At 40.0% G+C, this 22,115-nt stretch overlaps 1 protein-coding gene across 1 annotated transcript in view; it reads left to right on the top strand.

Annotated features, from left to right (window-relative positions):
- Nucleotides 1-615: 615 nt before the first annotated feature.
- VWA8 (von Willebrand factor A domain containing 8) overlaps nt 616-22,115 on the top strand; it is a 380,884-nt gene continuing 359,384 nt past the window's right edge. Inside the window, exons 1-2 of the mRNA XM_040267183.1 lie at nt 616-875; nt 18,134-18,211. Coding sequence (XP_040123117.1) covers nt 719-875; nt 18,134-18,211 — 235 coding nt within the window. The 5' untranslated portion in view covers nt 616-718. The remainder of the gene's footprint in view (nt 876-18,133; nt 18,212-22,115) is intronic.

The raw sequence follows: 22,115 nt of genomic DNA, 5'->3' as shown, positions 1-22,115 counted from the left end.
TGGGCTGCAAGGAGATCCGACCAGTCAATCCTAAACGAAAGCAACCCTGAAAATTCACTGGAAGGACTGACGGTGAAGCTGAAGCTCCAATACTTTGGCCACCTGATGCGAAGAACCAGCTCACGAGAAAAGACCCTGATGCTGGGAAAGATTGAGGGCAGGAGGAGAGGGGACGACAGAGAATGAGATGGTTGGACGGCATCACCGACTGACTCAATGGACGTGAGTCTGAGCAAGCCTCTGGAGACGGTGAAGGTCATGGAGGCCTGGCGTGCTGCAGTCCATGGGGTCACAGGGAAAACTACACGAAGACCGGGCCATTAACCAAGAAAGAGTGACACCATCAAAGGCTCCTCACACCCTTCAGCATCTCCTGAAGTCCCTAGCACTGACGGGACCGTGTGGAGCCGCCGGAGGCCTGTCGGGGAGTCCGGGGACGCGCGGCAGGTGAGGGCGAGGCGCGCCCCGGGGTCACCGCCGGCACGCGCTCCTCCCCGCCGGCTCCGGGCACGGCTCCAGGCGGCGGGGACCGGCACCCCAGCGGGCCCAGGGCAGCCCGGGCCGGCCGAGCCGGGCGCGCCGGGGGAAGGAGTTTCCGGCGGACTCCGCGCGCCGCCGCTTCCTGTCCCCCTCGTCGCGCCGCCTGCCGCCTCCCGCCGCCCGTACCGGAGCGCCGCTCGCCCCGGACCCCCTGTCCCTGCGCTCGGCGACGGCCCCCATGCAGTCGCGGCTCCTGCTCCTCGGGCCGCCTGGCGGCCCTGCGGCCGCGCGGCGCGTGCGGCTGCTCCTGCGGCAGGTGGTGCGGCGCCAGCCGGGCGGCGCCGCGCCGCGCTCGGAGGCCAGGCTTCTGCACGCAGGGGCGGGGGCCGGCTCAGGTAACCCCGGGACGCCCCGCGGCCGCGCTCGCCGCGCGCGGGCCCTCCGCGCCCCCTCACTCCCCGCGGCTTCCTTGGGAAGGAGCGCGGCTCCGGGAGCTCTAGTCTCCGCCTCTCTCTGCTGGGTAGCGCGGGGCCAGGCGTTTGCAGTCTCTGAGCCTCCTTCTGTGATGCGAGGGGCCTGGCTTTAGGTTCCTGATGATCTGAAATGATGCTTTTTCCTGACCCCAGGGGTTCCTTCACCATCCCACCCCAGGATTCTGACTTAGATTACTGTACACGCAGGGGTTCATGCAGCTGCCCTCAAAGGCTGCGGAAAGCTGGGCCTGACCTTGCTCTCCGAGTCCCCAGGACCTGGATGGAAGTCAGTCCGTGCCATGTTCCAGCCAGGGCTGGCGGCCGCTGACAAGTGTACGTTCTCGCCAGAGAACCCCTTCAGTCTGTTTTAAACGTATCCGTGAGCCTTTCTGTCGAAGTTCTGCTTGGAAGTTTTCTTTTTTCCCAGTTCACGATGTTCTAGAACCCAAACCGCAACTTGATTTAGTTTAAACCCTTGACTCTATATGATTGAGGTCCTGGAGACCTAGAAAGGAAAAGTGACTTCCTGCAGATCACACAGCTAACTCTGGGCAGTGAAAAGCCCAAGAGTCCTAACCACTGGACCACCAGGGAATTCCCTGCTCAGATTTCTAAGCAAAGTATTTCCTGGCTCTGCCTGGGCTGGTTTTAGGGACTCTGTTTGTGCTGGAGTTAGATCCTTTGTGCTGGTTAAGGAAAGGGATGTATGTTGTTGCTTCACTTGAGTGGCAGAGTGATTCTAGGCAAGATATTCAGCGTCGTTGATAAGAATAAGGGAGATTTTCACTATGAAATTGCTAGTTTCGTTGTTTCTCTTGCACGCTGCTCCCCCCACCCACCAATAATTTTCCTTGTCAGAAATGAGGGAGATTAAGTCCTATCCATTTCATTAATTTCATTGAACAAATGCTTTTTTCCTTTTTCCTGTATAGAGTTTTATTTCATATTTTGCCCCTTTATCAATTATTACTTTTCTAGGATTTTTTTTTTCTTCGTTCTTTGAGCTGTTTGTTTTTCCTTTGCCTTAGCAGAGGTCAAAGATCTATAACTCAGGCTTTAGAATGAATCAACCTGGGTTGGAGCCCATTTCTGGTGTGTGTGTGTCTGTGTGTGTGTCTGTGTGTCTGTGTGTGTGTGTCTGTGTGTGTGTCTGTGTGTGTGTGTGTCTGTGTGTGTGTGTGTCTGTGTGTGTGTCTGTGTGTGTCTGTGTCTGTGTGTGTCTGTGTCTGTGTGTCTGTGTGTGTGTGTGTCTGTGTGTGTGTCTGTGTGTGTGTGTGTGTCTGTGTGTGTGTGTGTGTGTCTGTGTGTGTATTTGTTTGGGGATTTGAGAGTAGGTTACCTAATTTTGTGTCCCAGTTTTCTTAACTGTAAAATGAGGATAAGGAAAGTATATTAGATAGGGTTGTTGTGAGGATTTAATTAGTTATTAGGGTCCCTGACATATATTAATGTTCAAAGTTAGCTTCTTTATTATTTTTAGTATTTTTTCAGCTGTGTGAGATTTATTCTGTTTTCTTGGCTTTAGAGGAAATGAAAACTGTTCCTTTTAGGTTTGACCTGTGAGAACTATTTAGGTAGGCTGTTGCCTGTGTGTGTGCTGAATTGCTAAGTCGTGTCTGACTCTTTTTGGCCCATGGACTGTAGCCCAGCAGGCTCCTCTGTCCATGGGATTTTCCAGGCAAGAATACTAGAGTGGGTTCCCATTTCGTCCTCCAGGGGACCTTAGCAGGGTTAAGGCATGTGAACTTTAAATAATAATTGTTCTTTGTACATGAATAATGCATGTTGATTATAAAAACATTTAGACGTGACCTCAAAATTCTGTTGAGCAAATCAAAGTACAAGCTTTGCTGCAAATGTGAGACTCATGTACACATTACTAATGTCATATTCACTTCTTAGACTCAGTCACTTAGCATCATGACACAAAGAGTAAGTTATGCCTTGCTACCACAAAGATTCTTAAGGATGAAGATATGAGAACTGAGGATAAATATACCTGGAGACTCACCAGAGATCTGGACCCACGTAAAAACAGCTGTGAGCCAGGTAAACAGGCAGCGAGCTCTGGGCTTCCCTAGGATGTAACACTGGCCATCAAGGTTGGAGTGTCCCCTTTTGAACCAGATCTCACACATAGACAAATGTAAACCACAAATAGCAGTGTGCCGTAATGAATTACAGTTTAGATTGGGAAGATGTGTTCATCTGCACTCAGCCATGTGACTGGTAACTCTTCTCTTTGCCAGTAATTGACATTGCTTCCTAGTAGTTTGGAAAAAGAACAACACGGTACATAAACAATAGATATAAATTATATACTATTTTTCTCTCTCCTAGGCTGTATGTATGTCTTATTTATTTTTATATTCCTTTTTGTGCCTGTCAACTCGTTGTACCTAATAAGCATTCAGTGTCTTCTTCTGTTCCAGTTCATACAGAGGGAGCAGGAGTGACTGGAATTTGCTGTGTTGGCCTTTAAGATAGGAGCTTTATAAAGCCTGAGAAGCAGAGGAAAGAGAGGGTCATTTTGTTTAAAAAAAAAAACAAACAAACCCAAACCCACCGCTTTTTATCCTTTGTCTAAACATCCATGATTTGTAAATTCTGCATATCTCTTTACACTTCAATTAGTTGTATTGTCTCTTGGTTTTAGAACAAAGAGGTTAACAAGGCGGTTAGCTGCTGCAGAGTTCTTTTGTTGTTGTTTTGGCTGGCTAAGTTGCTTGTGGTGTCTTAGTTCCCTGAGCTGTGGTTGAACTTGAGCCCTCAGCAGTGAGAGCGCAGAGTCTTAACCACTGGACTGCCAGGGAATTCCCTGCAAAGAATTTTCAATAAAGATTATTGCAGTGTTTCCTCAGGAGGAGACAGATTAGTTCAGTAGGACTCTCATATCAAACAGGCACAGGTCTATCATGGATCAGGTGATAATATGGAAACATAACTCTGTAAGTCCACTTTGACATGTTGAGCACTGTCCTTTTATACCATTATTATTAAAGGGTTTCACTACTTATGACTTTTGTGTATAAGTTTTTTAATAGAAGTATTAAAAAATTCTGTATAAGAAATCTGTTTGTTGTAAGTAAAATACAGACAAGTCCTCTAAAACGGACTGTTTCCATGTAGATTCATGATTGTCTTTTTTTGTGTTAATGTTACCAGATTTTTTAAAGTGAAGTGAAGTCGCTCAATCGTGTCTGACTCTTTGCAACCCCATGGACTGTAGCCTACCAGGCTCCTTGGTCCGTGGAATTTTCCAGGCAAGAATACTGGAGTGGGTTGCCATTTCCTTCTCCAGGGGATCTTCCCGACCCAGGGATTGAACCCTGGTGTCCTGCATTGTAGGCAGACGCTTTACCATCTGAGCTACCAGGGAAGCCCAGGTTTTGTAAAATAATAAGTATATTATTATGTATATGAATACAAATTTCTTTTTAAAAAAGTGAATCATGTATGTTTTATAATTTATTCTCAGCTATTATTGTTAATGTATTAATATGGTGATAAATATTGCTCTATATGGTTATTTTAAATAAGCATTAAGTTCATATATTTATCCATATAATTTATTTTGCCAGTTTCCTATTCTTAGACATTCAGGTTATCTATTTTTAAACATATAAATGGTGTAATAAAAATCCATCCATCCATCTTTGTGATTTTAAGATTATATCCTTAGTTTATAATAGAATTAATGACTTTGGGGAAGGGAAATATAGAACTTCTGCTTCAATTCAGAAATATAGTGTAAAGGGGAAAACCTATATGTGTGTGTGCAAGTCTTAGCTCTGTATTTACTAGGCATTGAACTTTGGAGAAATTATTAACTACTTTGCACCTGAGGACAGTGAGTTTTGTGTATTAAAGAATTTAGCAATAAAATCCCAGGACAGTTGTAAGCTAATAAATTGCTAGGAAAACAATTTGTTGGGAACACAGAGACTAACCTGGAAACTGCTGATAAATTTAGTTTCCTCTTGGGTCTAAGTTTTGTATTAAAAAAAAAAAAATGACACTTACATGGTTCTTAACTGAGGTAATTCCCCTTCCCCAGGGGGCATTCAGCAATGCCTGAATGCATTTTTTGGTTGCCCTCACCAAGAGAAACGGGGTGCTACTTATATCTAATGGGTAGAAACCCTTGAATCTGCTGAACATTCTACCATTCTACAGGACATCCCCTCACAATAATCATCTGGCCCAATAAATCAGTCTGTTGAGAAACCTAGAAGTAAGCCAACTTCTTTGGTTAGTTTAGTTCAAAGTTGTAGGTCATTGAATTGTGAGTCTGTTTCAGAATTGAATGTCCTAGGGTGTGTATATTAATTAACTTGATTTGTAGCCTACAATTTGGCAGGCAAGAAGCGTTGCATCTCCCATTGTAGAAGAAGGGCTGCCCATGGATGTGCCTGAAATATGTAACTAAGAAAAGCATTTTTGAGATAGATAAAGATCTTGGCAATAGAACAGCTTTGAAATATCTGAAGAAAATACCCACAACTCTCCTGAGTTGGCCAAAAATTAAATAAAAACTATCAGTCATACAAAAAATGTAAAGACTTACTGCTGCTAAGTCGCTTCAGTCGTGTCTGACTCTGTGCGACCCCATAGACGGCAGCCCACCAGGCTCCCCCGTCCCTGGGATTCTCCAGGCAAGAACACTGGAGTGGGTTGCCATGTCCTTCTCCAATGCATGAAAGTGAAAAGTGAAAGTGAAGTCGCTCAGTCGTGTCTGACTCTTAGCAGCCCCATGGACTGCAGCCTACCAGGCTCCTCTATCCATGGGATTTTCCAGGCAAGAGTACTGGAGTGGGGTGCCATCGCTTTCTCTGAAGGACTTACTAGAAACTATCAAATAAACTTCTGGCAAAGCTATATACTACAACGTTTGTTGATTAAAAATTGAAGAAAGAGCAAAATCTTTTTGATATTCAGTCCACACTGATAGCCACAAAGGAAAACAGAGGACAGAGGATAGAGGATATAATTGGTGAAATTCTCTATGGATAAAAGAGTAATTGACAAATCTTTACTATAAAATAATACTTTAAATAAAAAAAATTAAAAAGTGCTCTATAAGAAGCCCTTTTGGCTTAATTTTATTCTAAAGCTAATCACTTGATGAAAATTTATGACTATTAGTATTATTTTGATTGAAATGTTTGTTCTCAGAATATCCTCAGGGTCAAAATGTCCTGTATTCCTCTCTGAGTATGTGTCTTCTTTGTAAAATAGAAATAGTGACACTTGCTCCACCTGGCTTTACTATACAAAATTGGTTGTGTTAGTTAGCAGCCTTGAGGTTTTCAGTGACAGAAATACGTACAGAAAAACATGTCATTGGTTCACATGGATGAGCAGTCCAGTGACTTCAGCCTCGGCTAGATGCAGGATGTCAGAATTTCTTTAGGGCTTGGGCTGTCTGCCTTTCCCTTGGTTCCGCCACTCTCTAACCTTCCTTTGCTGAATCTGATTTTCTGCTGTATTGGTTTCAGTGTCTGGCAGGCTTTCTTAAGGTGGTAGCAGTGATGACCTTACTGACAGGCCTAGATTTTGACTGTCCTTATAGCTCACAATATGAGAAGAAGTTCAGTTCAGTTCAGTTCAGTCACTCAGTCATGTCCGACTCTTTGCGACCCCATGAATCGCAGCACGCCAGGCCTCCCTGTCCATCACCAACTCCTGGAGTTCATTCAGACTCATGTCCATCGAGTCGGTGATGCCATCCAGCCATCTCATCCTCTGTTGTCCCCTTCTCCTGTCTTCAGTGTTTCCCAGCATCTGGGTCTTTTCCAATGAGTCAGTTCTCATTGAAAGCTCGGTGCCTACATTTTTGCATTATTTGTAATAATAAATGTAATAAATGTTAAGCAGCATATTCTATAACAATTTATACTTTCTGTTAACTCATTCTTAGTTATTCTAACAATTTCCATTATGAGTATTTTATTAACTCGAATCTTTTTTAACAAATAATTGCACTTAACCAAAATGTTTTTGTGGTTTATTTGAAGAGAGGCATGCATTAGTGTCTTTTGCTTATGTTGTATTACCTGTTGTGTAAGTATCATTATTCTCTTTTAGATTAATACTTACAGTACTTCACTTATATGAATCCTTTACAAATAAATGATTTGATTTTTTTTTACATTTTTGCTCATTTATTATATTTTTAATTATTTGATTTCTGAGCATGTTAGAAGATGGGCTATTCTCAAAGAATTTAGAAAACAGGGGGCTTGAAACAAAACCTAATTAAGAAAAACAGTATTTGACTAAAAACTATTGGGGTGGCCATAAGTCCGTTTGAGTTTTTTCATAAGACATTATGGAATAACCTGAAGGAACTTCTGGTCCAACCCAATGTAATCATTCATTTATATATTCATTTATTGAATACCTGCTTGGGTGAGGTATTATTTTTGGCACTGGGGATACAAAAATAATTAAAACATAGACTTTGCTGACAAAATGCTATAGTCTTACAGACTGAACAGTGGTCTTCAAATGTTTTTCTCACTTAGTTCTTAGGTTTTACAAATATATATCCCTATGTCCATTTTTTGGTTGATATCTAGAAATTTCCCTGATAAGTATAAATAGTTGAAGATCATGTTGTCTCCATTGTATTGTAAATATTGACATTTAAAACCAAAAATTGTTCAACACTCTTTAAAATGTATTTTAAAAATGTGTAGTCTGAAAAAAAAAGCACAACCTATAAGTTGAGAGTTTCATTTGGTGGATTTTCTGAGGACTTCAAAGCCAGGACACTGCATCGAAGATGACTTTGAGAGACTGCTCCAAAGAGTCAAGCTGGGGAGCCAGCATATGTAGGAGATTTTGCAATGAAGACCAGGTAGTTAGAACATCAAAAGAATACTGTTAATGAAGGAAGACCAGGTATCTGCAGTTAAGGAATGTTGTGCTTTCCTGTGTATGAAAGGACGCAAAGTCAGGGCTCGCTCCTTTGAACCACGCTTCCAACAGCTGGGGCCGGTACCCTGTGTCTTCTCACCTCATGTCCCCTCAGAGTGCAGTTTCAAGGGTGGCTGTAGCGGTGGGGAGCTTGCTTCCATCCTGAGTCCCCTCAGGGCTCACCTTGGGTGGGTGTAACGTGTGGCTTGACGGCTGCAACATTCTTTGTTTACTGATATGGCAAGCAGTATTTTAGTTCACGGTCTCTCTGGTCCAAAATATGACCAATGTTTGAGAGAGATTTCACAACCAGGTTTTGTCCCACATTGCTAGGAATGCTTATTCCTAGGTCAGGCAAAGGTTCTTCTTGATATACCACTCCAGGTGCTAATTTCTGGATTAGACCCCATTGATAATTTAAAATCCTCTGGATCCTCTGATTTACTAGTCTGTTATGATCCAGAAAATGTTTTCTCTTATTGCTTTTTCCCATACGTAGAATTACACTGTTACAATTATCCTATTTATTTTGAAAATTGTTAGTATGTAGAATTATAAATGTGATCTAATACCTCAAGATGTTTAGCCGTTATCAGTTTTTTTGCCTGGTTACACATTGGGTAATATAAGAGAAAAGAATCTTATAAAATAGATAGGATATAAGTAATACAGCTAGTAGCAGGGAGACACAAAGAATGAAGAATATGGAAACAGAGAACAAATTAAAATAATGATTAGTATGACTCGTTATTAGTATAACTAGTTATAATTGGTTGCAATAAACCATCAAGTCCACAGAAAGCTAGCCAGAGAAGCCAAATTCTGGAAGGATCAGGTAGAGAGAAAAATGTTATATTTTTGTTTTCAAAGGTATAGTTCATCAATTTGTTGTAGGCCATAGCATAAGAGGTAAGTTTTTTTCCCCTGGAAAACAAATATTAAAAGCCAATATGTTTCCGAAAAAATCATAAAGTTATAAATCATATTTATCTAAAGACTTTCAGAAACTTGTATTTGTTAAAAAGTCCTTTATGTGAGTCTTCTTGACTCATTTTGTTGAACTGTCAGTGTAAACTAATGATTGTCTGTAAAGGACAAAACTTAGACTGGCATGGTTAGAGATTTGAGTACAATGCAATTGGCAAGAAACTTGGCTATTTCTGTGACATGAAACATTTTAAGAGAACCAGGTGGTGCTAGTGTTACCTGCCTGCCAATGCAAGAGACTTAAGAGACCTGGGTTTGATCCCTGGGTTGGGAAGAGCCCCTGGAGGAGGGCATGGCAGCACACTCCAGTACTCTTGCCTGGAGAATCCCATGGACAGAGGAGCCCGATGGGCTACAGCCCACAGAGTCGCACACAGTTGGACACAACTGAAGCGACTTAGCACACACACAGAATTATGACTGATAACATTATATTAGGGTGTATATCAAATTTTAGGAATTCCATATAAATTTTGGAATATATTAATGATATTCACCTATACATTATAACCTAAAGTTCACCTCCAGTCACTTGGCAATGTTTCTCAAGTAATTCAACATACCAAATACGCCTAATTAGGTTACCAGTCCTCTTTGAGGGTTCGCAGTGTTCCTTTGAAGAGTTGTTTTCAGTGCTCAGTTTCTAAGTCATGTCCAACTCTTTGTGACCCCATGGATTTTAGCCCACCAGGCTCAGACTTTGACAATGGGATTTCCTAGGAAAGAATACTGGAGTGGGTTGCCATTTCCTTCTTCATTTGAAGAGTTAGCTGGAAGCTAAAACAACTTGTTAGATTTTCATATTTGGGAAGTTTGTTAACAATATCAAAAAGGTTTTAAAACACAACAGGGAGGGAGGGCATATGTATACATATAGCTGATTCATGTCGTTGTACAGCAGAAACTAACGTAATATTGTAAAGCGATTATACCCCAATTTAAAAACAAGAACACACACAATAGTATCATAGGTCATATGAATTGATGTTTATTTAACCAAAGTCACAAATGATTTCAGAAAACAAATACAGATCAGTTAAGGGCGCGGGAGCTCACACAGTCTGTTATGAAGGACAAACATACATGTATGGGGAGATGCAGAGTCTAGGCTCATTGAGCTCATCCCTTTGACAGCCATCTCAGAGGACTGGGGCCAGTATCCTGTGCTTTCTCATCAAAGGCAAAGAAAACTCTTCCTGAAAAGAGAGAGAAAATTAAATCTAGTCTTTTACCAGCTTACTTTTAACAACAAAATTCACTTAATTAACTTTAAATCTAGCCAATCCTGACATCCACAAACCTTCCATCACTGCCTGTATCTGTCTTTGTCTAGTTTGTCCTTTAGTCTTTCCATCCAGAAACAACCAGCTCTAAGATAAACTTACTTTCTCTTCTCTTAATATCATGCAGTTCCATTTTTAATACCTCCTTTTCTGAAAAACACACATTCCACTTTCCTACTATATATGGAAATGTTTCCTTTATTATTTCTGTTAGCTTTAATTACATGTTTAAATTAGAATCCTCAACTCTTAAAAACCTTAATTTCTAGTGAAAACTAAGAAGTAAGCAATTATGAACTGTCTTTTACATTAGCTTTCTGTAGACTGGCGAACATAAATACTAGTGATAATTTCTAAAAACCTTTTTTATAGAGAACATCTCAGGGTGGCACTAAACATATTCATTAATAAGTTCTAAATACCTTTAGTTTCTCTGTTAAGTAATTGATGTATTTTATTTTATTTGAGAATGACTTGTTATTTAATAAACTTCCATCACTTAATTTAGCATAGCTCTAAATTCAAGTTGCCAAATATCTGGAGAGATTATTCTTAAGTAGACATTCCTTAAATATAATTATTCCTTAAAAGTTCATCCAAAAACTATCTCATTTGCATTGAATTCACTTGTAAATATTTATTATACCAAGTTATTTTTCATACTGACAAATTTGCAATAGATATTAACAAGTTTTATTTAACTTCCATTAAACCTTGGTACAATAAGTATTGTACCTAATGTTGGTCACTCTAAAGACATGTCTATATTAATTAGCTCAACAAACTTTAACCTTAAGACCAGGTATTAACTTAATATAAAATATTTTCAATTAACATGAACTTGAAAGTCATTTTGATCAGTTTCTTTCTGTGTAGAAATATTTAGTTTGTAAGCATTTACTTTTGAGTCAATTAAATAGAGCTCTTATAAATTTAATTTTGATATTTTCTAGAGATAGAGATATCTCATATATATAGTGTGTACAGAGATATATGAATAGGCAAAACTAGAGAGCTCATGGCTTCACTTAAGAAACTTAGAAATGAATCAGGTGTTACAGTATAAACTTACTAGTTTGTAAATAACACTTGAGATGAATTAAATTGGCTTGCTTAGATGACTGAGACTTTACTGTTTGTGGAAAAGAGGTTTAAAGATTTGTGTTTGTCTTTGATAAAGATTCTAAGAAGTCTATGAATTAGATTTTCAGTTGAGGGAGGCTTTCCAGTGGTTTGAATTTAAAATTATCACCTTTGTAATTTTTTCCCCTTGGCTTCAGGTTTTGCCTGACAGAGCAATTAGACTCAATCTCAGGTCACTGTGGGTTATGTTTACATTTCTGATTTGCAGAGATTTGCAGGACAAAAACAGTTGTTTTTAATTACCCAAAGAACTGTTTGTTACCTCAGTGATGTTAAAAGATTGATTTGCCCCTATATATATATGTTTATATGTATTTTATTATATAATTATATATATATAATATTTGAAAGTTGCTTTTCCATATCAGAGATTTCTAACTAAAATTTAAGAGTTCTATGTTCTAGAATTTTAGAGTTTAGTCTATCATGCCTTCAAAAACTCATATAAAGCATTAAACAAAGAGCCTCTTTCTAAGTTCATAAGTTAAACCCAGAGCAAAATCACTGTTTTTATTTTTATTAGTCCTTGAATATTAGTCCTCACTTTTTTCTCCAATGTATGGCTCAGGTGTGTGTGTGTGTGTGAAGTTGCTCAGTCGTGTCCGACTCTTTGCGACCCCATAGACTGTAGCCTACCAGGCTCCTCTGTCCATGGGATTTTGCAAGCAATAGTACTGGAGTGGATTGCCATTTCCTTCTCCAGGGGATCTTCCCGACCCAGGGATCGAACCCAGGTCTCCCACATTGTAGACAGACGCTTTACCATCTAAGCTACCAGGGAAGTCCCTATTGATTTCCTTTAATATATTTAATTAGTATTTCCTGACAAGCAGATCTATATGTTTTGTCTTATAATACCACACAGGGAAATATTCCTCAGTGAAACATGTCTATCTCAGAATTAAAGAAAACAGATGTAGCCATCTTATATAAAACCAATGAAAATATATCAATTCTTATATACTTATTTCAGTTCTATCTTTTATATCTTTAGCTTTCACTAGAATCCAGTCAGCAAGTTTTGATCTTACAGGAGGAGTTCTAGAAGTTTTTTTTTTTATTCCCTGTCCATTTTATCTTTTTTTTTTTTTTTTAAAGGCTCTGGGATCCCCATAGAGGGCATTGAGCCATGAAACTCAGGCCCTTTTGTTAATCTTGATTAATTGGCCTAATTGTTGGTCAAGTATCTCAGTGTAATTTTTTTCCAACCCCTTAAACATATACTTAAAAAATCTGGAGTAAATAGAGTGGGCTTGTTTGGCTTTTAATGTTGAGGACCACATGGGGTTCCCTTCTGGTCCACTTAACCTTAGGTAGTGTAATATTAAAACCTTGTGTTTTAATCCCTTAAGTGTCCATTTTATTTATTGCATTTTGAATAACCATTTAAAGATTTCTTTATCTATTTGGGGTAAGTCTATTTAAGATTTCTACCTTGTTGGAAAAAGTATCTAGACTTTCCTTACAGTTTTTTTTTCCTGTTAACATTAATTATTCAAATGTTTTTATTAGCATCTGTAAGACCCATTGAGGGGAAGCAAAGACCACAAATAAAACTTCCCAAACTGTTTTTTTCTTACTTGTTTTAAACTAAGGAAGTTCTTAGGATAGCCATTAGATATATTTCCTTTTTCCCATCTTTAATTTAATTTTTATAGGTACCAGTAAAACAGCCGTTTATAATGATAGCTCTCTAAAAACTTACCAATTTAAAAGCTTCTCTAATTTAAAGGATTCATCATTTGGCTATTAATGGGATATATACTAACAGTGATTCAAACTAGTAAGATGTTAAGAGGCTTCCCTGTAAGAGAATGGGGAGGATGTCACCTAAATAAAATTCTTAAAGTTTACTTCCCCAAATAGAATGACAGAGATCAAGTTTTCAAAATACACACACACAGACACACACAGACACATGCACACACACAGACACACACACACACACACACACCTCCCTAAGAAGATCAGGCAGAACATTTATTGATACATCTCAAAGACACAGGAAGAGAAATGCAAGTCCCCTCTACAAAGATTTTAAGGTCAGAATTCTGAAAAGATATTTTTTATTAAGCCAAATTTTTAACTTAGCTGCATGCACCCCTCCCCGCCCCCCGCCCAGTTTGGTCATTTAAGGTTAAGATCTTTTTTTAGTATAATTTAGGTACTTTCAAGTGTGATCTAGCTGGTGTTAGTTGGAGACTGGTTTCCAATTCTCCTTTAAATATTTCAAGTCATTCTCCTCCCCCAACCTCTCAACTCAGATCTCTCGATTTCTTTTACTGAGCAAATTCCAGACTCCCCTATCTTCCAGTTAGGGATGTCTCTCAGTGTTTTTCAGCAGGGCTCCTCTAATACCTTTAGATTAGGGGGTCACTCCCTAATATCTTTCAACTGGTGCTGAGAGATGCTGCCAAATGAAACTCAGAGTCATCAGCCATTAACAGGAGATCCTGGAGCCAGGAGAGACCCAGATTCATCTGGACTCTGAGGAGGTGGACGAGCACAAGAGGCCTCTGCTCTCTCAGGGTTCTGGATCCCCATAGAGTTTAGGCAAAGGAGAGAAGTATGCCCTGCTTGGTTGACAAAACTGTTGTCTGAAAAAAGTGCACAAACTAGAAGTTGAGAGTTACGTCTTATTTGGCAGACTTCTTGAGGACTTCAAACCCAGGAGGTAGCATCTCAGATAACTCTGAGAGACTGCTCCAAAGAGGCAATGAGGGGGAGTCAGAGTATGTAGGGGATTTTGCAGTAAAGATCAGCTACTCAGAACACATCAAAAGATCACTGTTAATGAAAAAATAAAACAACCAGACAACCCAAGTTAAGGAATTTAGTGCTTTTCTATGGATCAGTTCAGTTTAGTTGCTCAGTCGTGTCCAACTCTTTGCATCCCCATGGACTGCAGCACACCAGGCTTCACTGTCTGTCACCAACTCCAGGAGCTTGCTCAAACTCATGTCCATTGAGTAGGTGATGTCATCCAACCATCTCATCCTCTGTTGAAGGAGACTCCTGCCTTCAGTCTTTCCCAGCATCAAGGTCTTAGCCAATGAGTCAGTTCTTCGCATCAGATGGCCAAAGGATTGGAGTTTCAGTTTCAGCATCAGTCCTTCCAATGAATATTCAGGACTGATCTCCTTTAGGGTGGACTGGTTGGATCTCCTTGCAGTCCAAGGGACTCTCAAGAGTCTTCTCCAACACCGCAATTGAAAGGCATCAATTCTTTGGTGCTCAACCTTTTATATTGTTCAGCTTCCACGTCCATACATGACTACTGGAAAAACCATAGCTTTGACTAGACGGACCTTTGTCGGTAAAGTAACGTCTCTGCTTTTTTTGCCTTCTAGGCTGAGATAAAACATCATTTTCTCATATTAGATCTGGTAGAGCTGGTTGTAGATGTTTGGACAACACACACAGAGAACATAGAGTTCTGTTCTTCTCATGTTAAATTTGAGATGTGTCTGGAATTTCGAAGTGTCCAAAAGGCTACTGAGAGGCATGGAACTCAGGACAGAGATCTCAGCCAAAGTAGACACATAAGACTTTAATTGTACAGAGGTCAAAGGGGGGCCATTGGTATGGATTAGATGATTCATCAAAGTGTATCATGGTAACAGCAGTTAGCCAAGAACATTGGCATTTGAGGCAGGAAGGACAAATGGCCCCACCCCGTGAGTGTCATTTTCCTCTTTGCCCGCAGCAGGCATGACTAATTGATCACTGCCCTGTTTGTCTTATTTATTAGTTATTAATAGTAATTATTATTAGTTGCTTGGCTGGCTGCGTTTTTGTTGCTCTGAGAGCTTTTCTCCAGTTGGGGTGAGCAGGGGCCACTCTCTAGTTGTGGCTTCTCATTGCAGTGGACTCAGTTGTTGCAGGGCACAGGCTGTAGGGTGCTTGGGCTTCAGGAGTTGCGGTTCCCAGGCTCTAGAGCACAGGCTCAGTAGTTGTGCTGCATGGGCGTAGTTGCTCCATGGTATGTGGGGTCTTCCTGGACCAGAGATCAAACGTGTTTCTCCTTCATTGGCAGATGGATTCTTTACCTTAGAGCCAACCAGGGAAGCCCACTACAGTTTCTTAATGAGTCCAGTTTCCATTGTGAATTCTTCTTTGGGTTTTTTGCAAGCCTGTAACTTGATTCCCAAATGTTATCTTTTTGTTTTGAGATTCTAGTTTAATTCCATTATGATCAGAAAGTATACTTTGTATGATTTCAGTCCTTTGAAATTTATCAAGACTTCCCTTATGATGCAGCCAGAGACCTAGTTTGGTGAACGTTGCATGTGTATTTAAAGAGGATTCTGCCATTGTTGGGTGTAGTGTTCTATAAGGGCGATTTAGGTTAAGTGGTTTATAATGTTTTCAGGTCTTTGCTGCTATACTTGGTCTTAGCCGGAAGGTCAGGAAGGGATCACCTTTACTTCTGTGTTCTTCTTTTTTCCCCTCCTCTTCCGTCGCTTATGAGAGAGACGTTCTAAGATATGATTTTAAAGCTGTCTCCTGTCACTTCTCAGTCCTGTCGGTTTTTGTTTCATGTTTATTCCCCAGCCCCCCTTTGCCAGTCACCACCTTGACTTTGCTGTGTCCGTCGTTCTAGCTGTGCTTGCCCTCTCCGTGTGTTCTCCCTTGCTCCTGCAGGCCCGGTGGTGGTCATGGCTTTCTGTCCATGCTAGTCCCAGGGTGCTGCTCCATCTTTGTTGGTTTTCCCAGACTCTGCCCACACCTTCATAAATGCTTCCTTCATTATTCTCTCCTCAGTTACTCAGTTTGAATGAACTATCAGTTTCTTGCTGGGGCCGTGATTGATAATGGATGTATTTAGGAAAAGCATTTCAGTCAGTAGGAAAATCCAGCGCAAAAGCCTGAAATGAATGTATGACTGACATGTTGAAGGAACAGTGAGAGACCTTGTAGCTGAGTAGAAGAGAGGAGGACGCTAGCAGGAGATGACTTTAGAAGGGAAGTGGGGAGCCAGGTCAGAAATAGCCTTTGAGGCCACTGCAAAGATGGGGGTTGAGCAGAGGACTGGCATCACTTCATTCCTGTTTTCTTATGTTCACTGTGGGCGCTCTGTTGAGCATTAACTGTAGAGTGCAAGCATCGAGACAGGAGATGTGTAAGGAGGTAAGAGATAACACTGTTTAAATGAGAAACTGGATTTAAATAGTAAACCCCTAACTGGCTTGGGTTGGCACTGTGGTGGTAGAGGATGGCGGGAGAAGTGGGCAGTACTACATATATATATATACATATACATATATACATATATATATGTATCTTAATGACAGAGTCAGTACTGTTTTCTAATGGGATGTGGGAGAGAGCAGTTAAGACTGGCTGTAAGATTTCTGGTCTGAGAAGCTGGAAGCATTAAGTTGCCATTAGCAGAATTGGGGGATACTGTGGGTGGAGCACTCACAGATCAGAAGTTCAGTTTTGCATATGCCAACTGGCAGGTGACTGTTAGGCATCTCAGAGACTGTTGTTGCCCATGCTTCGAGTTCTGTGGTCTAGATTACAAGATATAAATTTGGGAGCAAGCAATATATTGTGCTTAAAGGCACAAGACCAGATGAGCTCATCAAGAAGCGATTATAGATAGAAGAAAGGCTAGAATGGGGCCTCCACACCCAACAAGATGTTGAAGAGCAGAAGAAGGAAAGGCAAAGAAAGCTTGAGTCATAATGAGGCAGGAGGAGAAGCAAGGAGGTGAGAGGGCAAGGAGGAGGGAGCGGGGAGAGAGAGAGGTGAGGAGGCAGGGGTGGGGAGGGTGTCCCTGCCTGGCCTGCATGCTTGCAGGCAGGCTCCCAGCTTTACCCTGGAAGTCGGTGGTTCCCACTTCCAGCTGTCTGCCCTGGCAGCCAGGCCCTGACTAATGACGTAGGCTGGGTCGATTCGGTTCTCCTGCTCGTAAGGTTGAGTCATGACAGAGTTAGGAAAACTGCAAGAGCAGTTTACTTAGGACAGTGTGCTTTTTATTAGAAGATGCCTCTGAAGACTTGAAAGATGAAGAGTCATGACTTTTGCCTCTTAAGATAGTGTTTTTTAAACTCTCCTACAGGTTGGAGACATATCAAAATAAAATGGGGGAGAAAGTGGTCCCCTGCCCATGGTGTCCCACAGTGAAGCTGGTGGTGCCAGGGCTGGTCTCTCAGTGAGTTGCTCCTGGCATGTGTCTTGGACTGTGCGTCCTGTGGCCTTTCCTGGCATACTGTGGGCTAGTTTCTGAGCCTAGGTCTTTTCATGGTGTTTGTGTTTGTGGTTCTTGTGAACTACTTCATAGAACTGCAGTAACAAAACCCCCAATGTCCTTGTACTGAGCTAGTTTGAGATGGAGTTTCTGTTACAGCCATTCTGTGAAATAGCTCACAGAAGCCTTGGTGACTTAGAGTCAAGATTAAATGAAATAACATAAATACATGAGTCTTTAACAGTATTTTGGCTTTCCTTGTGGCTCGGTGATAAAGAATCTGCCTGCCAATTCAGGAGATGTGAGTTTGATCCTTGGTTCAGGAAGATCCCCTGGAGAAGGAAATGGCAACCCACTCTAGTATTCTTGCCTGGAAAATCCCATGGACAGAAGAGCCTGGCGGGCTACAGTCCATGGGGTCACAAAGAGTCAGACGTGACTGGAGCGACGTAGCGCACATGCGTGTGTAACTTATACTGTAGATGCCAGTTTTACAGCATAGTGCCTGACGTGGACAGGTGTATCTGGTCACCTGTCACAGTCATATCTGTGATGCACACATCCTTATCTGTAGTCAGGAGAATCAGTGTTGCAAAAGGCATAGTGTATTGCTTTCTTACAATGATTGTGTTTCTGTATTCTCTTTTTAGGTGATACAGTTAATATTGGAGATGTATCCTACAAGTTGAAAAATCCTAAGAACCCAGAACTTGTGCCACAAAACTACAGTAAGAAATAATCATTTATTTATGAATTTTTCACTTTGTATCACTTCATCCATGAATGTTTTAGTAGAATCTTTGTCCACATCTTGCTATTTCTGTTCGAATTAGGATGAAATTTAGACTTGATAAGATTCACAGATCTTAGGCATTCGTTTTGATTAGTTTGACAGTTTTATAAATGTGTGTGACCGCCAACATTGCTCTCCTCGCCCTGAATGGCCTCTTGTGCCCCTTTCCCTCTACCCGGCTCTGGAAGCCATTGCTCTCGCTTCAGCTATGGCAGATTCGTTTTGCCTGTTCTTCAGCTTTCTGTAAATAGAATCCTAGAGTTAAGGTATAGTTTTTGTGTCTCTGTGTTTGTCTGTGTGTTTGGTTTCTCTCCGTCAAGATAATAATTTTGAGATTCATCCATATTCCTGTACCTATCAGCTTGCTTTTCACTGCTGAGTAATTTTCCATTGCATAATTATATATCATAATTTATTTGTTCTCCTGTTGATAGATATTTGGATGGTTTCCATTTTTGGACTCTTATGAATAAGGTACTGTGAACATTTCTGTACAAGTCTTGTGGTCACAAGTTTTCACTTATCTTAAATAAATAACTAGGAGTTGATGTGTCATAGGGTAGATGCCTGCTTAACTCTACTCAACACTGCCAAACAGTTCTCCAAACCAGTTGTACTGTTTTACCCTTTGACCAGCAGAAATGTTCCCGATCCTTGCCAATACTTGTATTTCTAGTCTTTTTGATTTTACTCATTCTGCGAGGTATGAAATGGTAACTCGTCATGGTTTTTGTTTTATAACAGCTTTATTGAAATGCAGTTAATAACCCACAAAATTCACCTTTTTAAAGTGTACCACTCAGTGGTTTTTAGAATATTCACAAAATTGTGCAACCATGCCTCTATGTAAGTGCAGAACATTTTTTAAGTCAACAAGAAACCTCACACCCATTAATAGATACCCCATTTCCTCCTCCTCCTCCTCCTCTTCCCCTTGCTGCCCCTCTAGCCTTTGGCAATCATTAATGTGCTTTCTGTTTCTGTGGATTTGCTTGTCTGAACATTTCACATAGATGGGATCATCTGACGTGTATTCTTTGTGTTTGGCTTATTTCACCTCACATGTTTTCAAGGTGCATTCATGTTGTAGCATGTATCAGCGCGTCATTCCTTTTTACAGCTAATGTTTCATTGTATGGATATATCACTTTGTGTTTGTTCATTCATCAGTTTGGGAATGTTATGAATAATACTGCTATGAATGTTCATATACAAGTTTTGTACGGACGTATGTTTTCAGTTTTCTTGGGTATATACCGAGGAGTAGAATTGCTAGGTGATATGATAACTCTGGGATTTCTTTGGAAGGAATGATGCTAAAGCTGAAACTCCAGTACTTTGGCCACCTCATGTGAAGAGTTGACTCATTGGAAAAGACTTTGATGCTGGGAGGGATTGTGGGCAGGAGAAGAAGGGGACGACAGAGGATGAGATAGCTGGATGGCATCACTGACTCGATGGATACGAGTCTGAGTGAACTCCGGGAGTTGGTGATGGACAGAGAGGCCTGGCGTGCTGCAATTCATGGGGTCGCGAAGAGTCGGACATGACTGAGTGACTGAACTGAACTGAACTGATGATAACTCTGTGTTTAACATTTTCAGGAATTATCAAACTGTTTTCCAAAGAGGTGGTACCATTTTACCTTCCCACCAGCAATGTATAAGGATTCTAGTTTCTTCATCTCTTCACCAATATTTGTTATTGTCTTTTTTATGGTAGCCATTTTCATGAGTATGAAATAGTATTTTATTATTGTTTTGATTTGCATTTCTCTAATGACTTACTATCATTTCTTTGCTCAAAATCACATCAATTCTTTTCTCAAAATTCCTTAAAGGACTCTAATACCTTAGGAACAAAGGCCTTTATGTTTTATGATCCAGTTTCAGGCTTATCTCCTATGCCTGTCCTTCCCCTAGTCTATGTTCCAGTCATTGGGCACAATATAATTTTTTGTTCACTCTTCAGATTCTTTCAGTAGACCATGTGCTTCCTGAAGGAGAAGATCTCACTTTTATCCAATACACATTTCCATTGACTCTGCCTCCTAAAAGGCCCTGCGCTCAGTCCTCTCCATTCTGTTGCGCTTTTCTTTTACTATATATATGTATATATATATATATATATATATATATATATATTTTGAGTTATTTTCCTCAGAAAATAGTACCCTAGTGATAACTCTAGGGATTAAAAAGCAGTTTAACTTAAACCGGTTCAGATTAATACTGATTTAATTTCAATAGTATACAAAGACTTAGCTCCAATATAGCGGTTCCCTTCTACTTCCTTTGTGGTATTTATTGTCATACAAATTATATCTTTATATATTAAAAGTCTTGCTACACAATTAAAAAACACATTTATTTATTTACTTGGCCATGCTGGGTCTTAGTTGTGCCCTGTGGCCTTCTCTCTAGTTGCGGCTCTTGGACTTAGTAGCCCCGCAGCATGTGGGATCTTAGTTCCCAACCAGGGCCGTCCTCTGCTTTGAAAGGCAAATTCTTAACCCCTGGACCACCAGGGAAGTCCCTCGTAACACAATTTTATAATTATCATTTTATGAATTTGTCTTTAAACCAGATGGAAGAAGGAAATAGCTGCAAACAAAAATATATTTGTATGTATTTTTTATCACTACATTTACACATGTAACCTTTACTGGAATGTTATTTGTGTGGATTTGAGTTACTGTCTAGTGTGCTTTTATTTAAGCCTGAAGGAAGGACTCCTTTTAATATTTCTTATAGGGCAGATCTGCTAGAGATGAATTCTCATTTTTTATTTTTCTGGAAATTTCTTAATTTCACTTTTGTTTGAAGACTTCTTGGCTGACAGTTTTTTCTTTCAACACTTTCGACTATGTCACCTTACTGCCGCTGGTCTTCATAGTTTCCGATGAGAAGTCAGTTATTAATTTTATCAAGGATCCCCTCCACGTGACTCGTTTTTCTACTATCAAGATATTTTCTCCTTGTCTTGGTCTTTTGATAATTTGACCATGATGTGTCTAAATAAGGTCTCGTTTAGTTTGACCTGCTTGAAGTTTGTTGAGCTATACACACTATACTTTCATTTATGTCACATATACTTTGTATTATTATCAACATATATTTTAATTCTATACGTGTTAAAACACTCAGATATTTATTACTGTTATTTTTGTTTAAACAATAATAGAATTTTAAATAAAATAAATATATTGTACAAAATGAAGATAATTTTAAAAGTTTTTAATATTTATCCATATTTCAATGCTTTATGCTGCTTTTTTTTCTTGCGGATTCAGGCGTACATCTGAAAGCATTTCCCTTTAGCCAAAGAGCTTCTTTTAGTATGTTTGCTAGCTATACATTCTCTCATCTGTTTTCTGTTTTAAAATGTGTTTATTTTGCTTTCATTTTCAAAACTTTCTTTTTGGTTGAATATGGAATGCCACCTTTTTTTCTTTTAGTATTTTAAAGATATTGTTTTATTGTCTTCTGGCTTCTATTATTTCTAGTAAAAAGCCAGCTATAATTTTTATTGTTCTCTTGTTTGTAACTTGTCTGTTTTCTGATCCATACTTAAGATTCCTTTTAATTTTTCACCAGAAGTTTTCCTTGATGTACCAAGGTACAGTTTTACTTTGAATTTACCTTACTTGCATTTCTTTAAGCTTCTTAAACATGGATTAACATATTGGAAAATTCTTGGCCATAGTTAATTGATTCTCTTTTCTGCTCCGTATGGTCAGTATTAGTATCATCTGATGATTCATTCATTTCAGTTAATATAATTCATTTCTACCATGTCCATTGGGTTTTCCTTTTTATTTTTCATCTCTCACGCTTGAA

This window comes from Oryx dammah, unplaced genomic scaffold (assembly GCF_014754425.2).
Source record: "Oryx dammah isolate SB20612 unplaced genomic scaffold, SCBI_Odam_1.1 HiC_scaffold_24, whole genome shotgun sequence".
Taxonomy (NCBI): Eukaryota; Metazoa; Chordata; class Mammalia; order Artiodactyla; family Bovidae; genus Oryx; species Oryx dammah.
This window is presented reverse-complemented; position numbering and strand designations above follow the sequence as displayed.